A 24,938-nucleotide genomic window follows, 5' to 3' on the forward strand; every position below is an offset into this window, starting at 1 on the left:
GGTCTGCCCGAAACTTGCTGGTCTTCCAGCGCAAAGAGTTGTCCACCACCGAATGTTGCAGACTGGCACATTCCAAGGTCCAGGACTACGTGCTGAGGGACGCACTAAAGCTTGGGGCAGCTGCAGAAAAGGCTGAATGGGGAAAGACCACGGTGTAAGGTCCTCCCACCAAGCTGAACGGAGGGGCTGGATCCATGGGAAACCCCTCGAACTGTATCGGGAAATTTTAGTGTGCTATAAAATGTAAAAATGTATATGGGATAACAAATGAAATGGAAGGGTTGTGAGGCAACTCATGATTGTATTGAAGGAAACTGATCACCCTTGCACTGTTTGTATTTTTTGACTTGGTGCTGTTTGAAACTGTTTGGTAATGTATTTTTTACAGACTTCTATGAATAAAGTATATTTTGGAAAAAGAAAAAAAAATCAAACCTGAAGGGGGAAAGGACTGAAATCAGAAATTGGCGGCCCATCTCACTGCTTAATGTTGACTACAAGATTCTGTCAAAAGTCATAGCCAGTCGAGTCAAGTCTGCTCTGGAGTTGGTGATCCACCCTGATCAGACCTGCACTGTACCCGGCAGGAAGATCTCCGACAGCCTCGCGCTACTCAGGGATACAATCGCCTATGTACGGGACAGGAGGGTGGACACCTGCCTCATCAGCCTGGACCAGGAGAAGGCTTTTGACAGGATATCACACACCAACATGATGGACGTGCTTTCCAAAATGGGGTTTGGGGAGGGAATCTGCAATTGGATCTAACTGCTCTACACAAACATCAGGAGCGGAGTCTCAATCAATGGGTGGGAATTGGAAAGTTTCCCGATCCAATCTGGAGTCAGACAGGGCAGTCCTCTCTCCCCGGTCTTGTTTGTTTGCTGTATTGAACCCTTTGCTGAGTCTATTAGGAAGGATGCGAGCATAAGCGGGGTGACAATCCCAGGCAGTGGAGGCACTCAGGTTAAAACCTCCCTGTACATGGATGACGTTGCCGTCTTCTGTTCGGATCCGCAGTCTGTGCGCAGACTGATGATCATCTGCGACCAGTTCGAACTGGCCTTGGGAGCCAAAGTTAACCACGGCAAGAGCGAGGCCATGCTGTTTGGGAACTGGGCTGACCGAACCTTTGTCCCCTTCACCGTCAGGTCAGACTACCTGAAGGTGCTGGGGATATGGTTCGGAAGGGCCGAGGCGTGCACCAAAACCTGGGAGGAGCGAGTAGCCAAGGTACGACACAAGCTGAGCATGTGGGAGCAGCGATCTCCCTCCATTGTGGGTAAAAACCTGGTCATCAAGTGCGAGGCGCTCACGTTGTTGCTGTACGTGGCACAGGTCTGGCCCATACCCCACTCCTGCGATGTGGCGGTCACCTGGGCCATTTCCCGCTTCATCTGGGGATCCAAAATGGACCGGGTCCGGGGGGACACGATGTTTAAACCTCTGGATAAGGACGGGAAAAATGTACCCAACGTCGCCCTCATCCTGATGACCACCTTCGTGTGCGGCTGCATCAAGCTGTGTGTAGACCTCCAGTACGCAAACTCCAAGTATCACTATGTGCTGAGGTTCTCTCTGTCCCCGGTGTTGCAAAGGATGGGCCTGGTCACATTGCCGCGGAACGCTCCATCCAGTTGGACCGTGCCGTACCACCTATCCTTCGTGGAGCAGTTTCTGCTGAAAAACACCTTTGACCACCGATCCATCAGGCAATGGTCTGCACGGAATGTCATTTGGCAGAATGTCTCATCACCAGAACTTTCAAACAAGCACCAAGATGTAGCTTGGCTGGTGGTGAGAAGAGCCCTCCCCGTCAGATCCTTCCTGCACGCCTGAAGTCTCACCCCCTCCGCACAATGCCCTCGCGGTGGCTGTGGTGGGGAAGAGACGGTTGCCCACCTCTTTCTGGAATGTGTCTTTGCAAAGCAGGTGTAGAAAGAGATGCAGTGGCTTTTGTCGAGGTTCATCCCAAGCAGCTCTGTAACACAGGAGTCTGTACTCTACGGGCTGTTCCCAGGGACGCACACCGAGATAAACATCAACTGCTGCTGGAGCACTATCAGTTCGGTGAAAGACGCCCTTTGGTCTGCCCGAAACTTGCTGGTCTTCCAGCGCAAAGCGTTGTCCACGACCGAATGTTGCAGACTGGCACATTCCAAGGTCCAGGACTACGTGCTGAGGGACGCACTAAAGCTGGGGGCAGCCGTAGCAAAGGCTCAATGGGAAAAGACCACTGTGTAAGGTCCCCTCACCAAGCTGAACGGAGGGGCTGGATCCATGGGAAACCCCTCGAACTGTATCGGGAAAATTTTCATTTGCTGTAAAATGTTAAAATGTATATGGCATGGCAAATGAAATGGAAGGGTTGTGAGGCAACTCATGACTGTATTGAAGGAAACTGATCACCTTTGCACTGTTTGTATTTTTTGACTTGGGGCTGTTTGAAACTGTTTGGTAATGTATTTTTTACAGACTTCTATGAATAAAGTATATAGTGGAAATAAAAAAAAATACTTACCTGGCAGGGGAGAAACCATGATCAGTGGCCTTTGATCCTGTCCTAGGTATGCTTTAAGTAAAATGGCTATAACCAATCTTCGAGCTTCAGGCCAGGGAGTGCGTAACATCGTTCGGGTGGTGGTGAAGGACAAGGAAGGAGATGCATCAGTTGATTGCACCTTCTTCATCAAGAAAATCTTCATTGATTGCTGTGGATTCCAAGCTATGGACATCTTCTGCCTGCAGGACTTCCCCAGCAGTGGATATTTCGACGTGACGTTTAAGAATGTGGTGGCATGCATCAAGTTCCTGAAGGTCTTCAAGGAGAAAGGGAACCTGGCGCCCCTGTCCATCCTCAAAGCGCAGCCACTCTTCACGCTGCTGTCACAATAATCCCCATGTTCCTGTCGTGGATGTACTCACCTTCTTCGCCAGGTACATCGAGGTGGCCTGCAGCAGCACTGATGTCAAGGACCCATTTGGGATTTGGACCAACAAGTGGCAGGTCAAGGTGACCTTGAAGGCCGATGCCAATGCAGCCATCATCCACCCTACCTCCAGCTTCGATATCAGGGGAAGTCAAGGCTTCTTGGTCTACGCTGGGCAGCCCAGAGTTTGTCGCACCTGTGGCAAATCTGGTCACGCGGCAGCTAACTGCAGCACGGTTGTCTGCAAGAACTGCCAGGAGGAAGGCCATCAGACCAAGGACTGTAAGCAGAGTAAGTGTTGCAACTTGTGCGGTGCGGCAGGCCACCTCTACAAAACCTGCCCCAAACGCTGCCTCAGTTATGCTCAGGTGGCTAGATCCAAGAAAAGGCCGGGTGAAGGAACGAGGAATGCATCTGGTGCTGGAAAGGAGACAAGCAACCCTCTCCGCAGCGAGGAAAGTCTACCTGAGAAGGAGAAGAAGGTGGAGGCAGCTGAAACCAGCGACCCAGCACCTACCCTGTGCCTGGAAACCCCTCTTCCACCGACAGAATCAATGGAGGAGGAAGCAGCAGATGGACAAACAGGTCAGTGGCAAGTGGTACAAAGGAAAACCACAAAGAAAAAACCTCCAAAAGCAGAACAGGCCACCACCCAAACCAATGGCAAGAGGAGGCTACTGTCTGAGACAGACTACAGCAGCTCCTCCTCACCGGACGAGGAAGTGCCGGAACGACGGCACCTGCAAAAGAGGCGCCTGAACTCAAAGGAGCTGGAAGTTAAATCCCCCCAGCCCCCGGGCACTGGAAGCTGTGAGGGCACAGCCCGCCCCAAACCCAAAGCGCCAAACCTAGCGACATGCCCAGAGCATCCCAGCTGCGCGACACCGAGAGCAACGACATGTCTGGTGCACTCCAGCTCCGGGAAGCTGGGAGCAGTGATGTTTTCAGGGAGGAACAGAGGGGAACAGCAGAGAAGAGCCCAATCCTTGCTACCTACAAGACCCCCCCCCTCCCACCAATGTCACCCCAGCGGAACAAACCCTGCATGAAAAACCAGGAGGGGTTTCTGAGCCCAACGATCGTGAAACAGCTTGCCTGCACTATGGGTATGCAGGAACATCCTGAAGGACTGGGAGTAGCAAGGACAAATGGTATGGGAAGCAACAATTAACTTAAAAAATGGGTATAAGGATTGCTTCAATTAATGTGCATAGCATTAAATCCACTACGCAATGTGTTTCAATTTTGGATTACCTCGCCACGGTCAAAGCTGATCTACTGTTTCTGCAGGAGTGTGGAATACCACACCTCAGCACCTACAGGTAATGGTTGTGATGGTGGTCCCACGGGCCATTGATCTGGTCAGGGGGTAATGATTCCCATTCCTCCGTCTTGGGTAATCTGCTGCGGGGAGGTAACTTCACCATCTCCGAAGTTAAGGAGGTGGTCGGCGGTCGCGTAATCGTAGCCGATGTAATGTACAACAATGCTCCGCTCCGGTTGATCAACGTGTACGCCCCGGTTCAATGCAACGGGCAACTGACCGTCTTCCAGCAGCTCCCACTGCTGCTGGCAACGTTCAGGCCGGTCATCCTAGGCTGTGACTTCAACTGCATCATCGATGCAGCTGGACGATCCGGCAGAGACGACAGCAAACTGGACGCGACGTCCAGATTCCTAATAGAAACAGTAAAAGATGCCAAACTGCGCAACGTCTTCAGCAAACCTGCAGACGGAGTGCAGCGTAGATACACATGGTCAAGATCCGTTCCAGGATTGACTTCCTGTTTGTGTCCTGTGCTGTCACGGTCAGATCAACCGACATCAAGCCAGTGTTCTTCTCTGACCATTGCCTCTTACTGGCTGACTGTCACTTACAGGACGACCAGCGGGTTGGCAGGGGGATAGGGAAGCTCAATGCTACACTACTAACCCCAGAGAACGTTGAGGAACTCAAAAGGGAATACAAAGGTTGGAGGACCGTGAAACCCCTCTTTGAGTCTCCAGTTCACTGGTGGGAGACGATCAAGGAGAACATCAAGAGGTCCTTCATCTTCAAAGGTGTTCAGAGGGCGAGAGAGAGACAGAGAGAAATGTCCCGACTCCAGAAAAGTATGCAAAATCTGCTCCGGCTGCAGTCGATGGGGGTCGAGGTCAAGGAGGACCTCCATGAGGTGAAGAGTCAGCAGGCCTCGCTCTTTGCCACGGAGGCTTCCAAGATCATCTTTCGGTTTAGAGTCCGCTCCATTAAACAGGATGAGACGTGCTTGCGTTACTTCTTCCGAAAGGTACACAGAGAGGGCTCTGTGATCAGAGGCCTGAAGGAAGAGGATGGTTTGGTAACGTCTTCGCAGTCCAACATACTAAGGATCAGCAAATCTTTTTATGCTGGGCTGTATGACGCAAAGCCCACAGACAGCAGAGCCTCCCAGTCCTTCCTGTCGTCTATCACAGAGGTCTTAGATGACAGCATGAGGGAGAGACTGGAGAAGCCGCTAACTCTGGACGAGTTGACAAAGGCCGTCAAGTCCTTCGAGATGAGTAAAACTCCCAGAAGTGATGGCTTACCGGTTGAGTTGTATTTGGCCCTGTGGGACTGTGTCGGCCCGGACCTGTTGGAAGTATACGAGAGTATGCTCCTGGCCGGCAGCATGTCAGAATCCATGAGGAAAGGCATCATCACCCTCATCTACAAGCGGAAGGGGGAGAGGGCGGAAATCAGAAATTGGCGGCCCATCTCACTGCTTAATGTTGAATACAAGCTTCTGTCAAAAATCATAGCCAGTCGAGTCAAGTCTGCTCTGGAGTTGGTGAATCACCCTGCTCAGACCTGTACTGAACCCGGCAGGAAGAGCTCTGATAGTCTCGCGCTACTCAGGGATACGATCGGCTATGTGCGGGACAGGAGGGTGGACACCTGCCTCATCAGCCTGGACCAGGAGAAGGCTTTTGACAGGATATCGCAAACCTACATGATGGACGTGCTTTCCAAAATGGGGTTTGGGGAGGGAATCTGCAATTGGATCTAACTGCTTGACACAAACATCAGTAGCGCAGTCTCAATCAATGGGTGAGAATCGGAAAGTTTTCCGATCCAATCTGGAGTCAGACAGGGTTGTCCTCTCTCCCCTGTCTTGTTTGTTTGCTGTATTGAACCCTTTGCTGAGTCTATTAGGAAGGATGCGAGCATAATCATGTACAAAATCATGAGAGGTATAGACAGGGTGGATAGCAAGAAGCTTTTTCCCAGAGTGGGGGTTTCAATTACTAGAGGACACGAGTTCAAAGTGAAAGGGGAAAAGTTTAGGGGGGATATGCGTGGAAAGTTCTTTACGCAGAGGGTGGTGGGCACCTGGAACGCATTGCCAGCGGAGGTGGTAGATGCGGGCACGATGGAGTCTTTTAAGATGTATCTAGACAGATACATGAATGGGCAGGAAGAAAAGAGATACAGAAGCTTAGAAAATAGGCGACATGTTTAGAGAGAGGATCTGGATCGGCGCAGGCTTGGAGGGCCGAAGGGCCTGTTCCTGTGCTGTAATTATCTTTGTTCTTTGTTCTTTTGTTCATAAGAGGGGTGACAATACCAGGCAGTGGAGGCACTCAGGTTAAAACCTCCCTGTACCTGGATGACGTCGCTGACTTCTGCTCGAACCTGCTGTCGGTGTGCAGACTGATGAGCATCTGCGACCAGTTCGAACTGGCCTCGGGAGCCAAAGTCAACCACGGCAAGAGCAAGGCCATGTTCTTTGGAAACTGGGCTGACCGATCCTTTGTCCCCTTCATTGTCAGGTCATCCTACCTGAAGGTGCTGGGGATATGGTTCGGAAGGGCTGGGGTATGCACCAAAACCTGGAGGGAGGGAGTAGCCAGGGTACACCATAAACTGAGCATGTGGGAGCAGCGATCTCTCTCCATTGTGGGTAAGAACCTGGTCTTCAGATGCGAGGCACTCACACTGTTGCTGTATGTGGCGCAGGTCTGGCCCATACCCCACTCCTGCACTGTGGCGGTTACCCAAGCCATTTTCCGCTTCATCTGGGGATCCAAAATGGACTGGGTCCAGAGGGACACGATGTTCAAACCTCTGAATAAGGCTGGGAAAATGTACCCAATGACGCCCTCATCCTGATGACCACCTCCGTGTGCGGCTGCACCAAGCTGTGCGTAAATCCCCAGTACGCAAACACCAAGTGTCACTACGTGCTGAGGTTCTATCTGTCCCCGGTGTTGCGAAGAGTGGGCCTGGTCACATTGCCGCGGAACGCTCCATCCAGTTGGACCGTGCCATACCACCTATCCTTCGTGGAAAGGTTTCTGCGGAAAAACACCTTTGACCAGCAATCCATCAGGCTGTGGTCTGCACGGAATGTCCTCAAGCCCTACGGGAAAAGGAGATGGTGGATCCTGTCGGATGGTTCCCCGAGCAGACTGCCAAAGTCATTTGGCAGAATGCCTCATCACCAGAACTTTCTAACAAGCACCAAGATGCAGCTTGGCTGGTGGTGAGAAGAGCCCTCCCCATCAGATCCTTCCTGCACACCCGGAGTTTCACCCCCTCCGCACAATTACCTCGAGGTGGCTGTAGTGGGGAAGAGACGGTTGCCCACCTCTTTCTGGAATGTGTCTTTGCAAAGCAGGTGTAGAAAGAGATGCAGCTCTGTAACACAGGAGTCTGTGCTCCACGGGCTGTTTCCAGGGACGCACTCCGAGATAAACATCAACGCTGCTGGAGGTCTATCAATTCGGTGAAAGGCACTGTTTGGTCTGCCCGAAACTTGCTGGTCTTCCAGCGCAAAGAGTTGTCCACGACCGAGTCTTGCAGACAGGCACATTCCAAGGTCCAGGACTACGTGCTGAGGGACGCACTAAAGCTTGGGGCAGCCGCGGCAAAGGCTCAATGGGGAAAGACCACTGTGTAAGGTCCCCCCACCAAGCTGAACAGAGGAGCTGGATCCATGGCAAATCCCTTGGACTGTATCGAGAAAATATGGGTTTGCTGCAAAATGTACATGGCATGTAAAATGAAATGGAAGGGTTGTGAGGCAACTCACTCCTGCATGGAAGAAAACTGATCTGCTTTGCACTCTGTATTGTCGACTTGCCGCTGTTTTGAACTGTTTTGTAATGTATTTTTTACAGATTTTTATGAATAAAGTATATTTTGGGGAAAAAACTCCAGCAGCATCAGGATACTCATTCAGGGCATGCAGCTTCCTGGCGGAAATGAGGTTTGGGCCTCGAAACAGATTGTGTCTCCCACTGGAGGCATCAGGTAGAGGTCCAGTGCATGCTGACAGTCAGCAACACAAAAGTTAAAATCTACTGTTCACTTTGCATACACAAAAGGACAGCACACAAACTGTTACCTGTAAACCATATTGTCAGTTTTTGCTGTGATCTTGTCACCATGTGAAATTGGATATAGAGCCATCCAAACATTTTTCCTTTAGGCACCCAATTATAAATTTCCGAGCTACCTTAGGTTTACTCTCAGGTATATCAATGTTGTAATTCTTGTAAGCAGTCTGAGTTCAGGAGTGTGTTCATTCTGCACAATATTTAATTATTCAATAGTGCAACCCAGGAGTAGCAATAGGATTCCTTGTGAACTGTTCTAGATATTGTGTCTTACAAACATGCCCTCAACATATGCTTCTCCTGTTGTTTTGAAGGCAGACCAAAAACACTTGGTGAAACGAGGTCAAATGCAAATCGTGTCAAATTTTTTTTTTTCAGAGATACAGCACTGAAACAGGCCCTTCGGCCCACCAAGTCTGTGCCGATCATCAACCACCCATTTATACTAATCCTACACTAATCCCATATTCCTACCACATCCCCACCTGTTCCTATATTTCCCTACCACCTACCTGTACTAGGGGCAATTTATAATGGCCAATTTACCTCCAACCTGCAAGTCTTTTGGCTGTGGGAGGAAACCGGAGCACCTGGAGAAAACCCACGCAGACACAGGGAGAACTTGCAAACTCCACACAGGCAGTACCCAGAATTGAACCCGGGTCGCTGGAGCTGTGAGGCTGCGGTGCTAACCACTGCGCTACTGTGCCGCCCAAATTTTGTTTGATAACGCTCCTGTGAAGTGCCTTAGGATATTTTACTATGTTAAAGTCAATAGATAAATATAAGTTGTTGCTAACCTATTTAATTTAGAAACCAGCAGAGTTAGAGGATGACTAAAAAAAGGAAGAAATTGGAGTATAAGGGTAAACTAGCAAGAAATATAAAAACAGACTAAATGCTTCTACAAATATATAAAAAGGAAGAGAGTAGCTAAAGTAAGTGTTGGTCCCTTAGAGGATGAGACTGGGTAATTAATAATGGGAAACAAGGAAATGGCAGAGACTTTGAACAAGTATTTTGTATTTGTCTTCATGCTGGAAGACACAAAAAATATCCCAAGAATAGTAGAAAATTAACTGGCAAAAGACAGGGAGGAACTTTAAACAATCATTTGCACTAGAGAAAATGTACTGGGAAAACTAATGAGACTGGAGGCTGACCAGTTCCCTGGATCTGATGGCGTACATCCGAGGGTCTTAAAAGAAGTGGCTGCAGAGATAGTGGATGCATTGGTTGTAATCTTCCAAAGTTCCCTCGATTCTGGAAAGGTCCCAGCTGATTGGAAAACTGAAAATGTAACACCTCTATTCAAGAAAGAAGGGAGACCGAAAGCAGGAAACTATAGACCTGTTAGCCTCACATCTGTCATTGGGAAAATGCTGGAATTCATTCTTCAGGAATTAGTAGCAGGACCTATAGAAAATCATAATGCAATCAGGCAGCGTCAACATGGTTTTATGAAAGGGAAATCGTGTTTGACAAATTTATTAGAGTTCTTTGAGGATGTAGCAAGCAGGGTGGATGAAGGGGAACCAGTAAATGTAGTGTATTTGGATTTCCAAAAGACATTTGATAAGGTGCCACATAAGATAAGAACTCATGGTATTGAGGGTGTATATTAGCATGGACAGAGGACTGGCTAACTAACAGGAAACAGAAAATTGGGATAAATGGGTAATTTTTAGGTCAGTAAACTGTAACTAGTGGAGTGTCACAGGGATCAGTGCTGGGTCCTCAACTATTTCCAATTTAGATTAATGACTTGGATGAAGGGACTGAGTGTATTGTAGCCAATTTTGCAGATGATACGAAGATAGGTAGGAAAGCAAGTTGTGAGGAAGACACAAAGTGTCTGCAAAGAGATATAGATCAGTTAAGTGAGTGGGCAAAAATTTGGCGGATGTAGTATAATATGGAAAACTGTGAGGTTGTCCACTTCGGTGGGAAGAATAGAAAAGCTAAATATTATTTACATGGCGACAGACTTCAGAATGCTGCGGTACAGAGGGATCTGGGTGTCCTTGTACATGAATCACAAAAAGTTAGTGTGCAGGTACAGCAAGTAATTAGGAAGGCAAGTAGAATGTTAGCATTTGTTGCAAGGAGGACGGAGTATAAAAGTCTTGCTACAACTGTACAGGGCATTGGTGAGACAACATGTAGTGTACTGCATACAGTTTTAGTCTTCTTATTTAAACAGGGATATACCTGCATTGGAAGCAGTTTCTGGGATGAAGGGATTGGCTCATGAGGAAAAGTTGAGCAGGTTGGGCCTATACTCATTGGAGGTTAGAAGAATGAGAGGTGATCTTAATGAAAGATTCTAAGGGGACTTGACAGGGTAGATGCGGAGAGGAAGTTTCCCCTTGTGGTGGAATCTAGAACTAGGCGGCACAGTTTCAAAGTAAGGGTTGTCCCATTTAAGACAGAGATGAGGTGGAATTTCTTCGTTCAGAGGGTTGTTGATCTTTGGAATTCTCTACCCGAGAGAGTATGGGAGGCTAGGTCATTGAATATATTCAAGGCTGACTTAAGACAAAATTTTGATCTACAAGGGCGTCTACAGGAAAGTGGAGTTAAGTGCACAATCAGATCAGCCATGATCTTATTGAATAGTGGAGCAGGATCGAGGGGCCAAATGGCCTACTCCTGATCCTATTTCTTATGATCTTACTTCAGAATGATTAATCTACAAGATCAGTCAAAAGAAATTTACTTACTTACTCAATTTCACTTCTTTCAAAAAGGGGAAAAAATCCCAAATGACCTGCCCCTTTTATGAGCAAGCTCTTTTTTTCTGGCATTACTTTCTTTTTTGATAACTTCTAACTGCAAAAATAAACCTCCTGCAATTTCCTCTTAGACACAGGCCCAGATCAACACCTTACAGTCTTTTGTTTTAAAACCTGACTGTTCCCAAACATGAGATTTTCTCCTTCTTCTGTTCATTTTGATCCCAGGACACAGAGGGATGGTGCTCACATGAATAGAATCATCCTCACTACAATAAACGTGGATATTTGTTGTTCATATGAGTTGAAAGATAATAAATTGCTTATTATCTTGGTCATTCTGAGTATTACACCCTCGTCATGGCTGGATTTTATTCCGGTGGGAGCAGGCCAGAAGGCAAGGGGAGACTCCCGCCTCGGCCCTCGGTTTTATCCCCGTTGCTATCTCATGGTAGGCAGCCAATTAGCTGCCCGCCATCAGGGTTGCCGTCCCTTTAAGGGACAAGCTCCCATCTCCAGGGCTGCCGGCCAATCGGAAGCTCAGGAGTTCTGCAGTACTGGCAGCACCACCAGGAACGGTGACCACTGCCGATACTGCAGTAACGAAGACTGAAGAAGACCCCGAGGTCGACGGGGCCATTCAGGTAGGCCCCGGCAACGAGGTGGGGGAAGTGTTGGTGGAAGTGAAATGGGGGTGGGCTTCCCGAGGGGCGGCCATCGCCACTGGGAGGGGTCCTCTGGGGGCCCTGGTTTGCGCCCAAAGGAGGGACCCTCCCCCAACCCCGCTAGTAGACCACCAGGCTTTACCTGGCAGTGTCTCTATGCAGCAGCGGGCCCCTCAGTCTTCAATAAAATTTAAGTGGAGGTGGGAAGAGGTCATTAAATGGCCATTAATTGGCAACTTGAGGACCTCAATTGGCTGAGGATGGCCTTCCCCACCTTGGAAAAATGGAAGGTGGCCTGGGCAACGTTTTCCCCCTCCTTTTTGTACCCATCTCCAAGGGCAGCATAAAATCCTTTCCGGTGTCTGAGCTGTGGTATTCCAAAATCAGTCGCATCTGGCTTCAATACCTGCAGTCTGTGCCTTTATCCTTTAACTTGTGAAAATTCACTGTTTTAAAACACACTTGAATATTACTCAATCCCAAAATCCTTTCCCTGAAAAAAAATTCAAAAACTTGACATCCTTTAACAGTAATCATAGGGACATAGTCATCATGCCAGTTATAGACACTGCATTCATCCACAAATTCTATAAGTGATAGCACTGTATTCTAACCCACTGCTCCAATTCGTTGCTTCATAAATGTGTTTTTAAGCCCTTATAATGCTCATTAAACTAAAACAATGCCATTCATAAATATTAAATATATAGGAGAGCACATGGGTCCTGGTTTGATACTATGTATAGTTTAGATTGTGACACTATCAAATAAATTGAAAGAATTGAAGAGGGTCAGTGTAATAGCAGAATGGCCTTTCAGGAAATGTTTAAAAACTTCACTCTCTACAGTCGACAAAATAAAATTGAAATATATAAAACATTGTATGGCTTAGACAAAATAAAACCTAAATGTTATTTTAAAATAAAGCAGAACAGTAGAAACCAGTTACGCATACAAATTGCTTAATGCAAAAGGTCTGGAATAGTCTGCGTGGGAAGGTAGTAGAGATATAGGTATTTGCAGCATTTAAAACAAAGTTAAATTGAAAGAGCTGAATACTAGAAGGATGACCTTTAATGAGCCAAATGGCCTGTTCTCATCTTTGACCTTTCTAATGTTTTTATGATGTTGCACTTGAACAAACCATGAACCTAATTGTACAATATATGAGTGATGAAACCATAGTTTTGTTATGCCCAGAATGGATTAATATATATATAGTGTGGTAGGTGTTACAAGCTGCATGTGTATTTCTTAGGCTTATTAGTTTTAATCAGGAGTGTGCTTAAAGTGACTGTACTCTGGATTTCTCCATGACTAGACATGCAGGGTGTTACCAAACAGTCCAGCTGACTGGTTTTATATTCAGCACGCAAATGATTATCAATGAGTGCACTGAGGTGAACAGTGGAATGAAAGAGACAGATGGATTACAAGCCAAGCAGAAATTGTTGCAATCATGTAAGTTTAGCTGCCTATCATATGTTGATCCTTACAGTGATTGGCATTTTCACACCTCTTATTTACATTTTGGATGCTTTAGGATTGCCTCCATTCACAATAAATGCATGATTGATGAAGAATGACATTACCCACCGCTAACAGCAGCAGCTGATGAATCATTATAGTCAGCTTCATCTCCTAAAATTAATTTAAATAAAGACAAGTTTAATCAACACCAACTACTGATTTAAAAAACTCTTGGTGCTGCAAGGAAATTTTGAAAAGAACACCTTACTCACAACAAAAGGCTGCATTGAGTTTCGAGTCACTGGCAAAACCCACTGGATGAAGAAACATAAATTACTCTATTATTCTGTCTGACATCATAATCAAAGCATAGTATGAACATTGTATGTAAGTAAAACTTAGCAATATAATTAGGTACAGAATCAAATAGTTGTGAGTTGCTAAATAGGAAACTCCACACAATTGCCACCACGCACTAGCAGTCAAATAAAATATTACTATTACACGATAAGCATGAATTCACTGGCAGATAATGCAATCTATTCCATAAGTGATCACAAACTGCTGACAAGTTCTTTCCTTAATTGCATCTCCAACAATAACAACCCAATTGCAATTCCCAGCTGTGATGTCTTTCACAGCTACCTTAGAATTTTTATCCACATAGATCAAACCATTTTCTTTTTTAAAGGGTTTAAATGCTATTTAACCCACATAAATTGTCAATATTATCTGTTTAGTTAATACTTTTGATATACTTAGTTAGAAATTAGCAGTCAAGTACTTAATGCACTCATATGACACTATTTTATGTGTAATCTTACAGAGGCATTAATCCATTCACAATGACTAGAATCAACTTGCCCCTCCATAACTAAAGTTCTACCAACGTTGTTCTAAAATATTAGAAATGCACCAATGTTTGTGAAATAAGTTTAGGGACAACATTCAGAGAAATATTTATTACTTATGTTGTTAGAGCTATAATTTCTCCTCCAGTTTCTCCAGTTCTTCTGATGCCCCGGCTTGGGCTGATTCCACAGGTCTCAGCAGTCCTTCATCCAAATGACCATTCTTTAAGTGCAGTCAAGTGAGTGCTGACAGGCTTTTGATAATATAGAGAAATCACAGCCAAGCTCAGTGCTGTCCTCACCTGATGTCCAGGCATCTGCATTTATAAAAAGGGTCACTGGAACCAACCAAATATAATTTCCCTGTATCAGAAACCTTTATTGTCACTAGCATCTCCTTCTGCAGGCTACTTTTCACTGCTGTGGCTCACATCTGCTCAGTAATATCAAGGTGAATGCTCCTTTGCATCATATAGTATGCAGGGCAGTAAGAAGATTTTGCATTCCAAACTTTGACGCACATTTTGAAACAATTTTGAACAAACTGAAGATTCATTTTGCAGCTTTAAGTTAAACTTTAAATGGTTTCTGATCATGAGCTGGTCATCCACAGTCAAGCATGTAATCAGTTACCTCATTCAAACAAGTGAGGCACAATAGATGAACTCAAAATGAAAACCTGATGTGTTGATTCTGTCAACTAAATGATAAGATTTTGGGCACTGCTAACAAGTTGCCCATTTGAGTGCTACTCTTTCTGGTTGACATGCCTATATTTCAGATACAACCCAAAAATTTCAAAACCCATGAAAACTGCAATTGTTTAGAAGCATGGATGAATCTAGATGATCCTATTATTACTGGATCCTGGGCTTTGTGAGTGCAACTGAATGTTGTGGAATAAGTGATGCCTGTGTAATTTTGCTAGTGCTTAATGGAGCCCCTAGTGTGAAAACGAATAGTTGAAATTACCATGACAATGGCAGGCTGTGCAGTTAGTCCTGAAAGGTACTCAGCATATAACAGATATCACAAGCACACCTCTGTTTAGATGTAAACAACAGAAGTACTACCCCTCTGCTACGACTAAGTTATTGGTCTAGAAATTCTCTAAAAAACAAGAAATTCTGCTCTTCCAAAGTCAAATTCTTCCTTTAAATAATCTGTCGCTGAAAAGTATTAGCAACAAAAGTGAACACTCCATATAACATTTCTTGTGTCACAAACATAGTATGGGCACTGAGCAATACGGTGGCATAGAGGTAATGTCACTGGACTAGTAATCCAGAGCCCAGGCTAATGTTGTGGGAACATGGGTTTGATTCCCACAACAGCAGATGGTGAAATTTGAATTCAATTAATAAATCTGGAATTAAAAGCTGTCTAATGGTGACCATGAAACCATTGTCAATTGTTGTAAAAACCCATCTGGTTCACTAATGTCCTTTAAGGAAGGAAATCTGCCATCCTTACCTGGTCTGGCCTACATGTGACTTCAGACCCACAGCGATGTGATTGACTCTTAGAAAATGCCCTCTGAAGTGGCTGAGCAAACCACTCAGTTCAAGGGCAATAAGGGATGGGCAATAAATGCTGGCCTTGCCAGCAATGCCCACGTCCCAGAAACGAATACATTTTAAAAAAAATTTAGACTAGCAAACAAAATTCTAATATGGTCAAACTAGCAGATTACATAACTTAAACATTATATTTGGTCAAAAAATCTATCCCAAAGTCTCAAATGTCTATTACGATTACAATTTTTCTTCAATGCAATAGCTTATATTGCACTCTCTCCTTTACTGCCACCTCTTGTATAGTAAAATAGCAGACAGACATAACACGCAGAATTCCAAAAATTATCTTTAATGCCTCTAATATACATGTTAACTACTCTGTAGACAATAGTTCAAAGTTGCATAGAACCATAGAAAATTTACAGCACAGGAAGCCATTCAGCTTATTGTGTCCGTGCCGACTGAAAAAAACTAGCCGCCCAATCTAATCCCACCTTCCAGCACTTGGTCCATAGCCTTGCAGGTTACAGCACTTCAGGTGCATGTCCAGGTACCTTTTAAAAGAATTGAGGGTTTCTGCCTCCCCAACCGTTCCTGGCAGTGAATTCCAGACATCCACCAGCCTCTGGGTGAAAATGTTTTTCCTCATATCCCCTTGCTAATTGACCTTTCCACTAGGGGAAACAGGTCATTCCCGTCTACTCTATCTAGGCTCCTCACAACTTTGTATACCTCAATTAAGTCACCCCTAGTCTCCTCTGTTCTAAGGAAAACAACCCTAGCCTATCCAATCTTTCCTCAAAGCTTCAACTTTCAAGCCCAGGAAATATTCTTGTAAATCATGCATTTTACTTACATTTTGTGTCTCTTTTAAATAGTTTCTGCAGCTGTTTACCTCCAGTTCTCCAACAATGCATGAAACCAGCAGTTTGTACATTGTCCTTATTTTGTATCCTCAGATTAGTCATCTTACAGCTCCATTCCATCTGTTACAGAGGCGATTACCATTTCAGAGGACAGTGAAGAGGTGCTGGGGCTAAGAATACATTGGTAAAGAGAAGTTTTTGTTTTTAGCCATAGAAAAGGTATCAACCCACAAAAGGGAGCCCAAGTCTGCTGCCAGTTGGTATGAAATCTTATTACCTATCATCAGATCCTCCACCTATCATCAGATGCTGGGAGGCATCTCAAAATTTTGGGAAGGTAAACAAGGGTAAATAAAGGGATATTGCCAAACACAAAGGGCAGATACCAACCTTGTTACACTTCGAACTCATCCTGGCAACATTTCAAAGCCTTAAGGAGAAGGGTATGCAATGCTGAAAATGTGACCAGATTCACACCAAAAATGGTTAACTTGCACGTTATGTAGTTGGACTAGGCACAATTGCTGAAGCAGAAAGGTTCTTCAGTCAATCTGTTCACTACACTGGTACATGACCGGTGATCCACCTCACACTGCTTTAGAGTGTACTCTTTCTCAGACCCATAAGGACATTGGATGTTTTCTACAAAGGAGAGGGAGGTGAGAGGCACCTGCTTCACTTGCACCTTAGAACTGGGTTGAACAGCTTTTGAAAGACTTGCATTTATATAGCACCTTTCATGACCTCAGGATGTCCCAAAGTCTTTTACAGCCAATGAGGTACTTTTGAAGTGTAGTCTCTGTTGTAAGGTAAGAAATGCAGCAGCCAATTTGCACACAGCTAGCTCTCACAATCAGCAATGTGATAATGACCGGATAATCTCTTTTTTGTGATAATGTTGATTGAGGGATAAATATTGGCCAGGTGGCAGGGATAACTTCCCTGGACCATCCATTGATGAACAAATTCTTGCGTGACCCAGCCGTCTTAAATCTGTAAAATAAAAGAGAGAAGCCATGTCTTTTCCTTTGAGACACAGATAAATATCTGAAAAAACAATGTAATAATAGATATTGGACTGGGATATATTTGTGTCTACATTACATCTGGATAGCAGTACAAACTACCTTAGACTCTAGTGGTGATAACTATAACTGTATTATATTTTCTGCTGAGCAATATTTACCTATGAAATTTTCCTGCAGTAAGAGGTGTTTATTCTTCATAGCTTCAGTGCCTTTGATTCCTCCTCTAAGCCACTCTTTCAAGCTCAGTTCATACTTGGGTTGAACCTTTCAGCATGGCACTACTCATATTCCTGGGCAAACACAACAGCTCTAGCTCAATCCGATTTGATACCTATTTTTCCTGCGGACCTTGAAGACAGCTTGATGAAAGTGCAATTTTGTCCTACCAATATTGTGCATGAATCCATTCAATAAGTGTGTATTCAGAGAAAGCACCATCATATTAAAATATAAAATGGGTTTGTAGCAAATATAGCAATATTCAACAATGTGGTCCTTCCTGCTAATATCTGGATGTAGGATGCTTTCCAATGCATTGGTAAAGGAGGGTTAGTTGCTTCCATTCCAGTAATTGTGCTCAATAATAATAAGAAACAATTCTCACCCCATTAGCTATTATTAAGTTAAGATCTGCTTTGAGCGTGAATACAAATCTAGATTTGCATACCACATTATTATACAATAATTTCTGCCTGGTTTAAACTATTTGAATCCACCCAACATTAATTAGCTTCATTGCTGGTCTAAAGTCACTGCTACTAAAATGTTTACCCTGTTAAACCTAAGCTGTGAAATGAAAATCTGTGTTGTTTTAACAAATAACTGCATGGATATACATTATTCACATGGCATTGAAGTAGAAGTTCAAATTATAGCTAAGTGGACTATCCTTACTAGTTACTTCACAATGACATGTTTGATCCATTAGAATTAAACATTACATTCATCCAGAGGATCGGATCCAATTCATGCTCCAATGTGATTTCTGTACAGACATTTACCCAAGTTATCTCCCCAAAGAAATTTCATGAGAGAAAACTTACTGCTGTAGAATGCATAATAATTTGGTTAAGAAATATTGGGTAGATTTTAATCTTGCTGTCCCAGCATAAAAACTGAGATCAATAGAAATAAAACCTTGCAGTTTCCACAATGGGGATGGAGGTGAGGGAGTTGCGGAGGGCAATCTGTAATGCCAATATTGCCCAGATGGCAAGTTGAAACTCTACCCCATTACATCTATATAAGGACTTCTCTACATTGAGATAAGAAGAAAGAAACATTAGAATGTCATGCTTGGAGCAGGGATGTATTTATACAAAACACACTGTTTGCAAGATTTCAATCTTACCTGCTGAATCAGTCCAATAAAAAGATGAATCAAAAAAATCTGGAAAACAGGAGCGAGTTTTAGTAGGTTGTCAAATGAATACAATTTTTTAAAAAGAAAAATGTAAAGTTTGAAAGTAGTGGTAACATTGCACCCATTCACCTCGCCAATCTTATTGCTTTACACTAACACCTTGCCACTCTGAAAGATAGCAAGTTTTTTTTAAAGAAAAAGGAAACAATTATCCTGAGTTCAGTAATGCATGCAAACAGAAACTTCCCTCAGAATATTTCCAAACAGATGTGATGCACTAAAGTTCAGGTTGCAAAAATTAAGCAGGATATTTAGCTATTCCTATGAGAATGCATTTGCTGTTCAATTTAGAATTTAAAAATTTATAGTAGTGCAGCATCCACTTTGGGTAGTGTTGGAAGAACTCTATATATTAACAATGTGATGAGATGTTCATTGAAAATGAATGCGGATTTTTAAGCTACATTTCGCAAACCATTGGAGGGAAGGTAGATGAGAATGTTATATGTGGACAAAGAACAATTATTACTTGTATATTATATATTACTTGTTTGGCCTTTGAACCCATAGATAATTTCATGATTATTATTACCCGCAATTAACACATTAATTGTTGCATGATTGCCTTTAAGATCTTAGTATGTTAATGAGCTAAGTGCCAAGATGCAGTCACATGACTACAAGCCAGAGTCACTCTGCAAATGCAACACCTAGAGGAAGGTTCTGTAAATAGTTTGCTCTATACTGTATATAATAGTTTAGCTGTAATAAACCTATTTGAGATCTTCAATGAATTGGACTCCACACGTCTCATTTATGTTGCATCAGACAACATAAAGAACTCATTATATGGTGGCAGCGTTGGGAGAAAACAAAGTCTAGGTTTGAAGACTACAAGTAAAACAGCTTTGAAAACAACCCTCCTACAGCCAAAAGAGAAAAAGTTCAAGAGAAATACTGACCCAAACAGGGAAAAGGAACTGAATTTATCTCCAGCTGTAGAAGACAGACTGCAGAATAACAGGCTGCAAGTAAATTGTGTCGACTTTGTGCCGACTGTCGAGGGATACCAGTTTAAAAAAAACAAGCTTTGAAGTGCTTAGAAAGCTGCCTTTTGTTTGCAAAGGCTCTATTAAAAAAAAGCAGGGAGGACCCGACTCCTCTCCCAGGCTGATTGAGGTCGGCGCTATTGTCTGATTGCTAAAAGCGCGGGAAACCCCCAATCACTGCAGAGCCTCCATCCCTGCAGCCACAGTTAAAAAAACCATGAAACCACTCAAGCGTGAAGAACATAAACAAACTCTCGGGAAAAAAAGCAATTGAACTGCCTAGTGAACAGCTGTGTAAAAACAGACAAGTTTAGGTGCAGCAAAAAATCTAGCAAAAAAGCAACTGAACTGCCTGTTAAACAGCTGTGTAAACAGACAAGCTTAAGTGCTGCAAGCAAGATAAACAGAGAGCACTGTCAAACAACTGCTCCTCTCAATCCAATCAGCTAGTCTAAATAACAGAGAGTTTCTTAAAGGGGAAACAGTGCAGTCTTACAGCTCGTTTTAAGCAGAAGAACAGCAGGAAGATGGATACCAAATTTCCCAGCATGAACTAGAAGGCCATGGATATCCTATCCAAGTTCCAGTTTTTCAACAAAGAATGCAGTTATGCTTCACAGACCAAGTGATTATAGAACCAGGGAAGCAAGCTCTAAAAATCCTGATCGCAATTGGAAATGAGGGATTACATGGAATCAATACCTCTGGCTTATCTGAAGAGGACCAGAAATACCCCACAAAAATATGGAAAGTGCTAGAAGATCAGCTCCGATTAAGAGTGAATTTTAGAATTCATTGCCTGGAATCAATGACCTACAGGCAACAGCCACAGGAATCAATAGACCAGTTTGTCAGCAAATGCCATAGTAAGGGCAATGAATGCGATCTTTCAGAAACTGAGCTGTCAGAGCGACTAATGGAGCTGATGATTGTCTCAACACCCATTGAAGCATTTCGGTAAGACCTCGTGGGGCAAAAGAAAGGTTACGGCATTGATGCACTGCTGGAAGATGGCAGGAAATATGAAGCCATTGTGGTTGGACAACAGTACCTGCTAGGTGCAGCCAACAGTATTGGCACGATAACCAGATCAAAAAGAGCAAAGCAAGCTGTGCGGTAAGTGTGGTTTGTCCCGTTCACTGCGAAGTTGTCCAGCATTTCAAGACCTATGCAAGGCATGCGGTGCAAAAGGACACTGGGCCCACCTACGCAAGAAATCTGGCTCCAAAGATGCAGCCAGAAGTCACAGTAGGAAAGCAAACGGAAGGCAGGCGCGGCAACAGGGCAACAGCAGCAAGGAGGATGCCAGGGACCTGCAGAACCACAAGCTGATACACAATGTCCGCAGTGAAATAGACCTGAGACAAGACTCAGAGAGGAGTAATATTCAGTCAGAAGATGAGCAGGCATTTCACATTGTGAACCTAACACATCATGTTGATGAAGTCAAAACAAATGGAAGCTTTTGCTACTATTAACATCATGTGCCTAAGGAAAGCTGGCAAACACACACTCAGGGTTAAGACTGACACCAGCGCTAGTGCAAATATCATACCAGTCTGATTCCTGAAGGATATGTACTGGAGTCATTGGAAATCAATGACACAACCGTCAACTGCAAAGCTATCTGCACACAATGGGTCACCCATCCCTTGCATTGGCACATCAACAATGCAAGGCAGATTTGGCAAGTCAGCATGGAAACCACAAATATTCTACCTAGTAGACACGAGCAGACCAGCAGTGGTAGGACTATCAGCGTGTAAGGACCTCAATATCATAATTATCCATGAGATCACTGAGGTACAATTACAGCAGAAGAGACCAAGGATATCCACATTAAGTCACAGTCCTTCCAGGATCTCAGTAGCTCTGGTTTGGAGAGTATCGGCCCCTTCTCAGAGATGCTACACCAAGAGAATGAAGATCCAAATTCAGATGGTGAAAGTTCTTTGTCAACAGGCAATGTTTCTTCACGCTTCAGCAACGCAGAAGAAGAGACTGACGTTGTCACTACTGAGAAGCAAAGGCTGGCAGTGGGGAGCATTGACAAGAGGAACTCTCCAAGGACCAGAACCCGCTTGCAGACTCTGGCCAGCATCAAATGGTGCAGTCTGGAAATCCAGCAACAGCACAACAATGCCACGCCTTCACCTCTGCTATGCAGAGAATCGCCAGCACCACGAGACAGACAGGTACTGCCATGAGGCAAAGTACTCCTCCCCCAACAAGTCCTCCACCCTGAGCCCCAGGCCTTCAGACGCGAAGGATGAGGAGAGGCGATGGACACTCAATATCCTAAGGAAGCAGAGGAGGAATGAGTTGAAGCATTGTCTGTCAGTTCTTCGTGATGAGGTGCTGGAACTTTCCAAGAATGATAAGACCTCAAAAGTAGTTATCTTGAGAAAAGCAACAGAGTATTTCAGCAGGCTGAAGGCAGAACAACAGAAACTGAATGCAGAGAGGGAGAAACTTCAGAAAAAACAGCAACAGATGAGACGCAAATTCTCCAACACAGCATCAAAATGATACACGGACAATTAAGCTTCCGCATGTATAAAGTTCATAATCCTTGTGTAAATAATTTTAATGTTATCTAATGTTATGTGTTTTTTACTTTTAGCATATGAGACTTATCTTTGGAAAGGAAGGGGATGTTATATAACTGCCTTTAAGAGTGATGTACCTTTAAGATCTTAGTATGCTAATGAGCTAAGTATCAGGATGCGGTCACGTGACTACAGGCCAGCGTCACTCTGCATCTATAACACCTACAGGAAGGTCTGTAAATAGTTTGCTCTATACTGTATAAAATAGTTTAGCTGTAATAAACCTGTTTGAGATCTTCAACGAACTGGGCTCCACGCATCTCCTTTATGTTGCATTAGACAACATATAGAACTCATTACATTAATCCAATTAACCATGCAAGTCTTGCAACTAAAATTAGCCTCGTCTCTAGGGTAGTAACACAAGGCTCTCAAACCAGGGGAAAATAATCTCCTTCAACAGCTTTTTGACAATGATCTTGAATATCCCGCTCTACAGGGATGAAGAATTAAATTTATAGGGCTGTCTTGTCCCAAAACAGGATGTTGTACGTAGTGAGTTTACAGACATAGTGATTTTTTTTTGGTTCAATGCTACTTAGCATGGTACTTTATATAAGGGGGTGAAACAGTTCATTACAATCTTTTAGTGCTCCTGGAAAAATCATCTAACTGCCACACATGTGAATGACGACTAGAACAGTGACTGCACTTCAAAAGTACTTCATTGGCTATAAAGCACTTTGAAACGTCCCGAGGTCGTGAAAGGTGCTATGTAAATGTTAATCTTTCTTTCTTTCATATGACTTAACAACAATCCTTATGTCTCAGAACATATTCTTACAACTGCGTTCCTTTTATATTTTTGTTTTGCTAAAAAGATCATTGATAAGCATTTTAATAAGAGCAAAATACTGCAGATGCTGGAACTCTGAAATGAGAACGGAAAGTGCTGGAAATACTCAGCAGGTTTGGCAGCATCTGTGGAGAGAGAAACAGAGTTAACCTTTCAGGTCTGTGACCTTTCATCAGACTGGCAAAGGTTAGAAATGTACGAGTCTCTGAGAAGTGAAGGGGGCGGCGGGGGGGAGGGGTGGTGGTTGGTGGGGAAAGAAGAACAAAAGGGAAGGTCTGTGATAGGACAGAGGGCAGGAGAGATGAACTATATTTTTCCTGTTCTCATTTCAGAGATCCAGCATCTGCAGTATTTTTCTCTTATTAAAATACTGGTGGAATGCTTATCAATGATCTTTTTAGCAAAACATAAAATATAAAAGGAAAGCAGCTGTAAGAATATATTCTGAGACATAAGGATTGATATTAAGTCATATAAAAGAAAGATTAACATTTTCTTCAGAACAGTAATTTCCAACCAAAATTACAAAGACCCACCTGTGGAAATTACAGAAGAAATCCAGAGTGTGTGATCTGTACTCAGGTTGGATATTCATTCCCATTTCTCCGTCACCTAGAGAGTGGGTGTCCATGTTTACTCGCTTCATGGACAGCACAGCTGCACATTATGGACTCTGAGAAGCCATGTATGATAAAATTTCTATTTCCATTAATTTGCATGTATCTCAAGTTCCTGGCAAAGGCACTAACAGGCCTTTACCAAACTTCTAGGCATTCAGAATTCTAATAGAACAAACCAGTGAATAAGCAATATAGCACAAATAGGACAGTGTCGCTTGGACTTTGGGGCCAAATTGCCAGGGTTTAGGCACCATGGGTTATACATCACTGCTCAAAGGCAACAGCTTCCTCATTTAATCAGTTGGAGTGTAAATTGCACAGAAATGAAAAGCAACTTTAATTTCAATTCAATGGTTTCCATTTAATTAGCTACAAAATACGATGAAATCCTTGTGCAGTTATGCTCAGCCCAGTGCATCTGAGCTTGTGGAACAAGCAGCTGACTTTCTGCTATCTAGTAAGGTGAACGCTCAAATGCTCAGCACACTATATTCTGAGAACACGATGGGGTGAAGGACATGTTGTGGGGCACCAGCAGCTCTTGAATAATTGCTGGTTGTGTTTAAAGCTGTCCTACAATCTCATGGAAAAAATCTGCTGGAGGATGACAAGCCTCAATAATTGCAACATTTAGAGACCCAACGTAGGATGTCCTGCAGAAGTCATTGGCTTCTGCTGAAGGAGAGAGATATTTCAAAAACAGCAACACCAGAGGCATGATAGAGATGCTGAATGCTGGTTCAGCTGAGGCTTGATCCTGACAGCAGGTGAGGAAAATAATTGCTGGACTATGTAAGGTTGCCAAAGTGATTAAAATATGGTTAGCTTTCACAGTGCGTTTGAACTACACTTTAAACTTGGCGCACTTTCGCAGAGGGAGAACACTTTGCCAAATGTTAATTTTCCAATATGTGCAAGAAAGCTTGAGTTGTTCCTGGACAAAACTTTGATTTATCAATGTGTTGCTAGCAAAAGTCTGCAGGATATTCTAAATTGGGTCTCAAAAGGTTGCAATTATTGACCCTTGGAATCCTCCAATTATTTCTCCCCTTCAGTTGGAGGACAGCTTTAAACACAA

The 24,938-nt window shown here is 43.8% G+C and overlaps 1 protein-coding gene across 1 annotated transcript in view; it reads right to left on the reverse strand.

Annotated features, from left to right (window-relative positions):
• The window catches only part of LOC137378596 (diacylglycerol O-acyltransferase 1-like), a 224,690-nt gene that overhangs the window by 49,904 nt on the left and 149,848 nt on the right, over positions 1 to 24,938 (reverse strand). Inside the window, exons 9-11 of the mRNA XM_068048897.1 lie at positions 18,775 to 18,813; positions 13,434 to 13,475; positions 13,288 to 13,332 (exon numbers count right to left, since the gene is read on the reverse strand). Coding sequence (XP_067904998.1) covers positions 13,288 to 13,332; positions 13,434 to 13,475; positions 18,775 to 18,813 — 126 coding nt within the window. The remainder of the gene's footprint in view (positions 1 to 13,287; positions 13,333 to 13,433; positions 13,476 to 18,774; positions 18,814 to 24,938) is intronic.

Source organism: Heterodontus francisci, chromosome 17 (genome assembly GCF_036365525.1).
Source record: "Heterodontus francisci isolate sHetFra1 chromosome 17, sHetFra1.hap1, whole genome shotgun sequence".
Classification (NCBI taxonomy): domain Eukaryota; kingdom Metazoa; phylum Chordata; class Chondrichthyes; order Heterodontiformes; family Heterodontidae; genus Heterodontus; species Heterodontus francisci.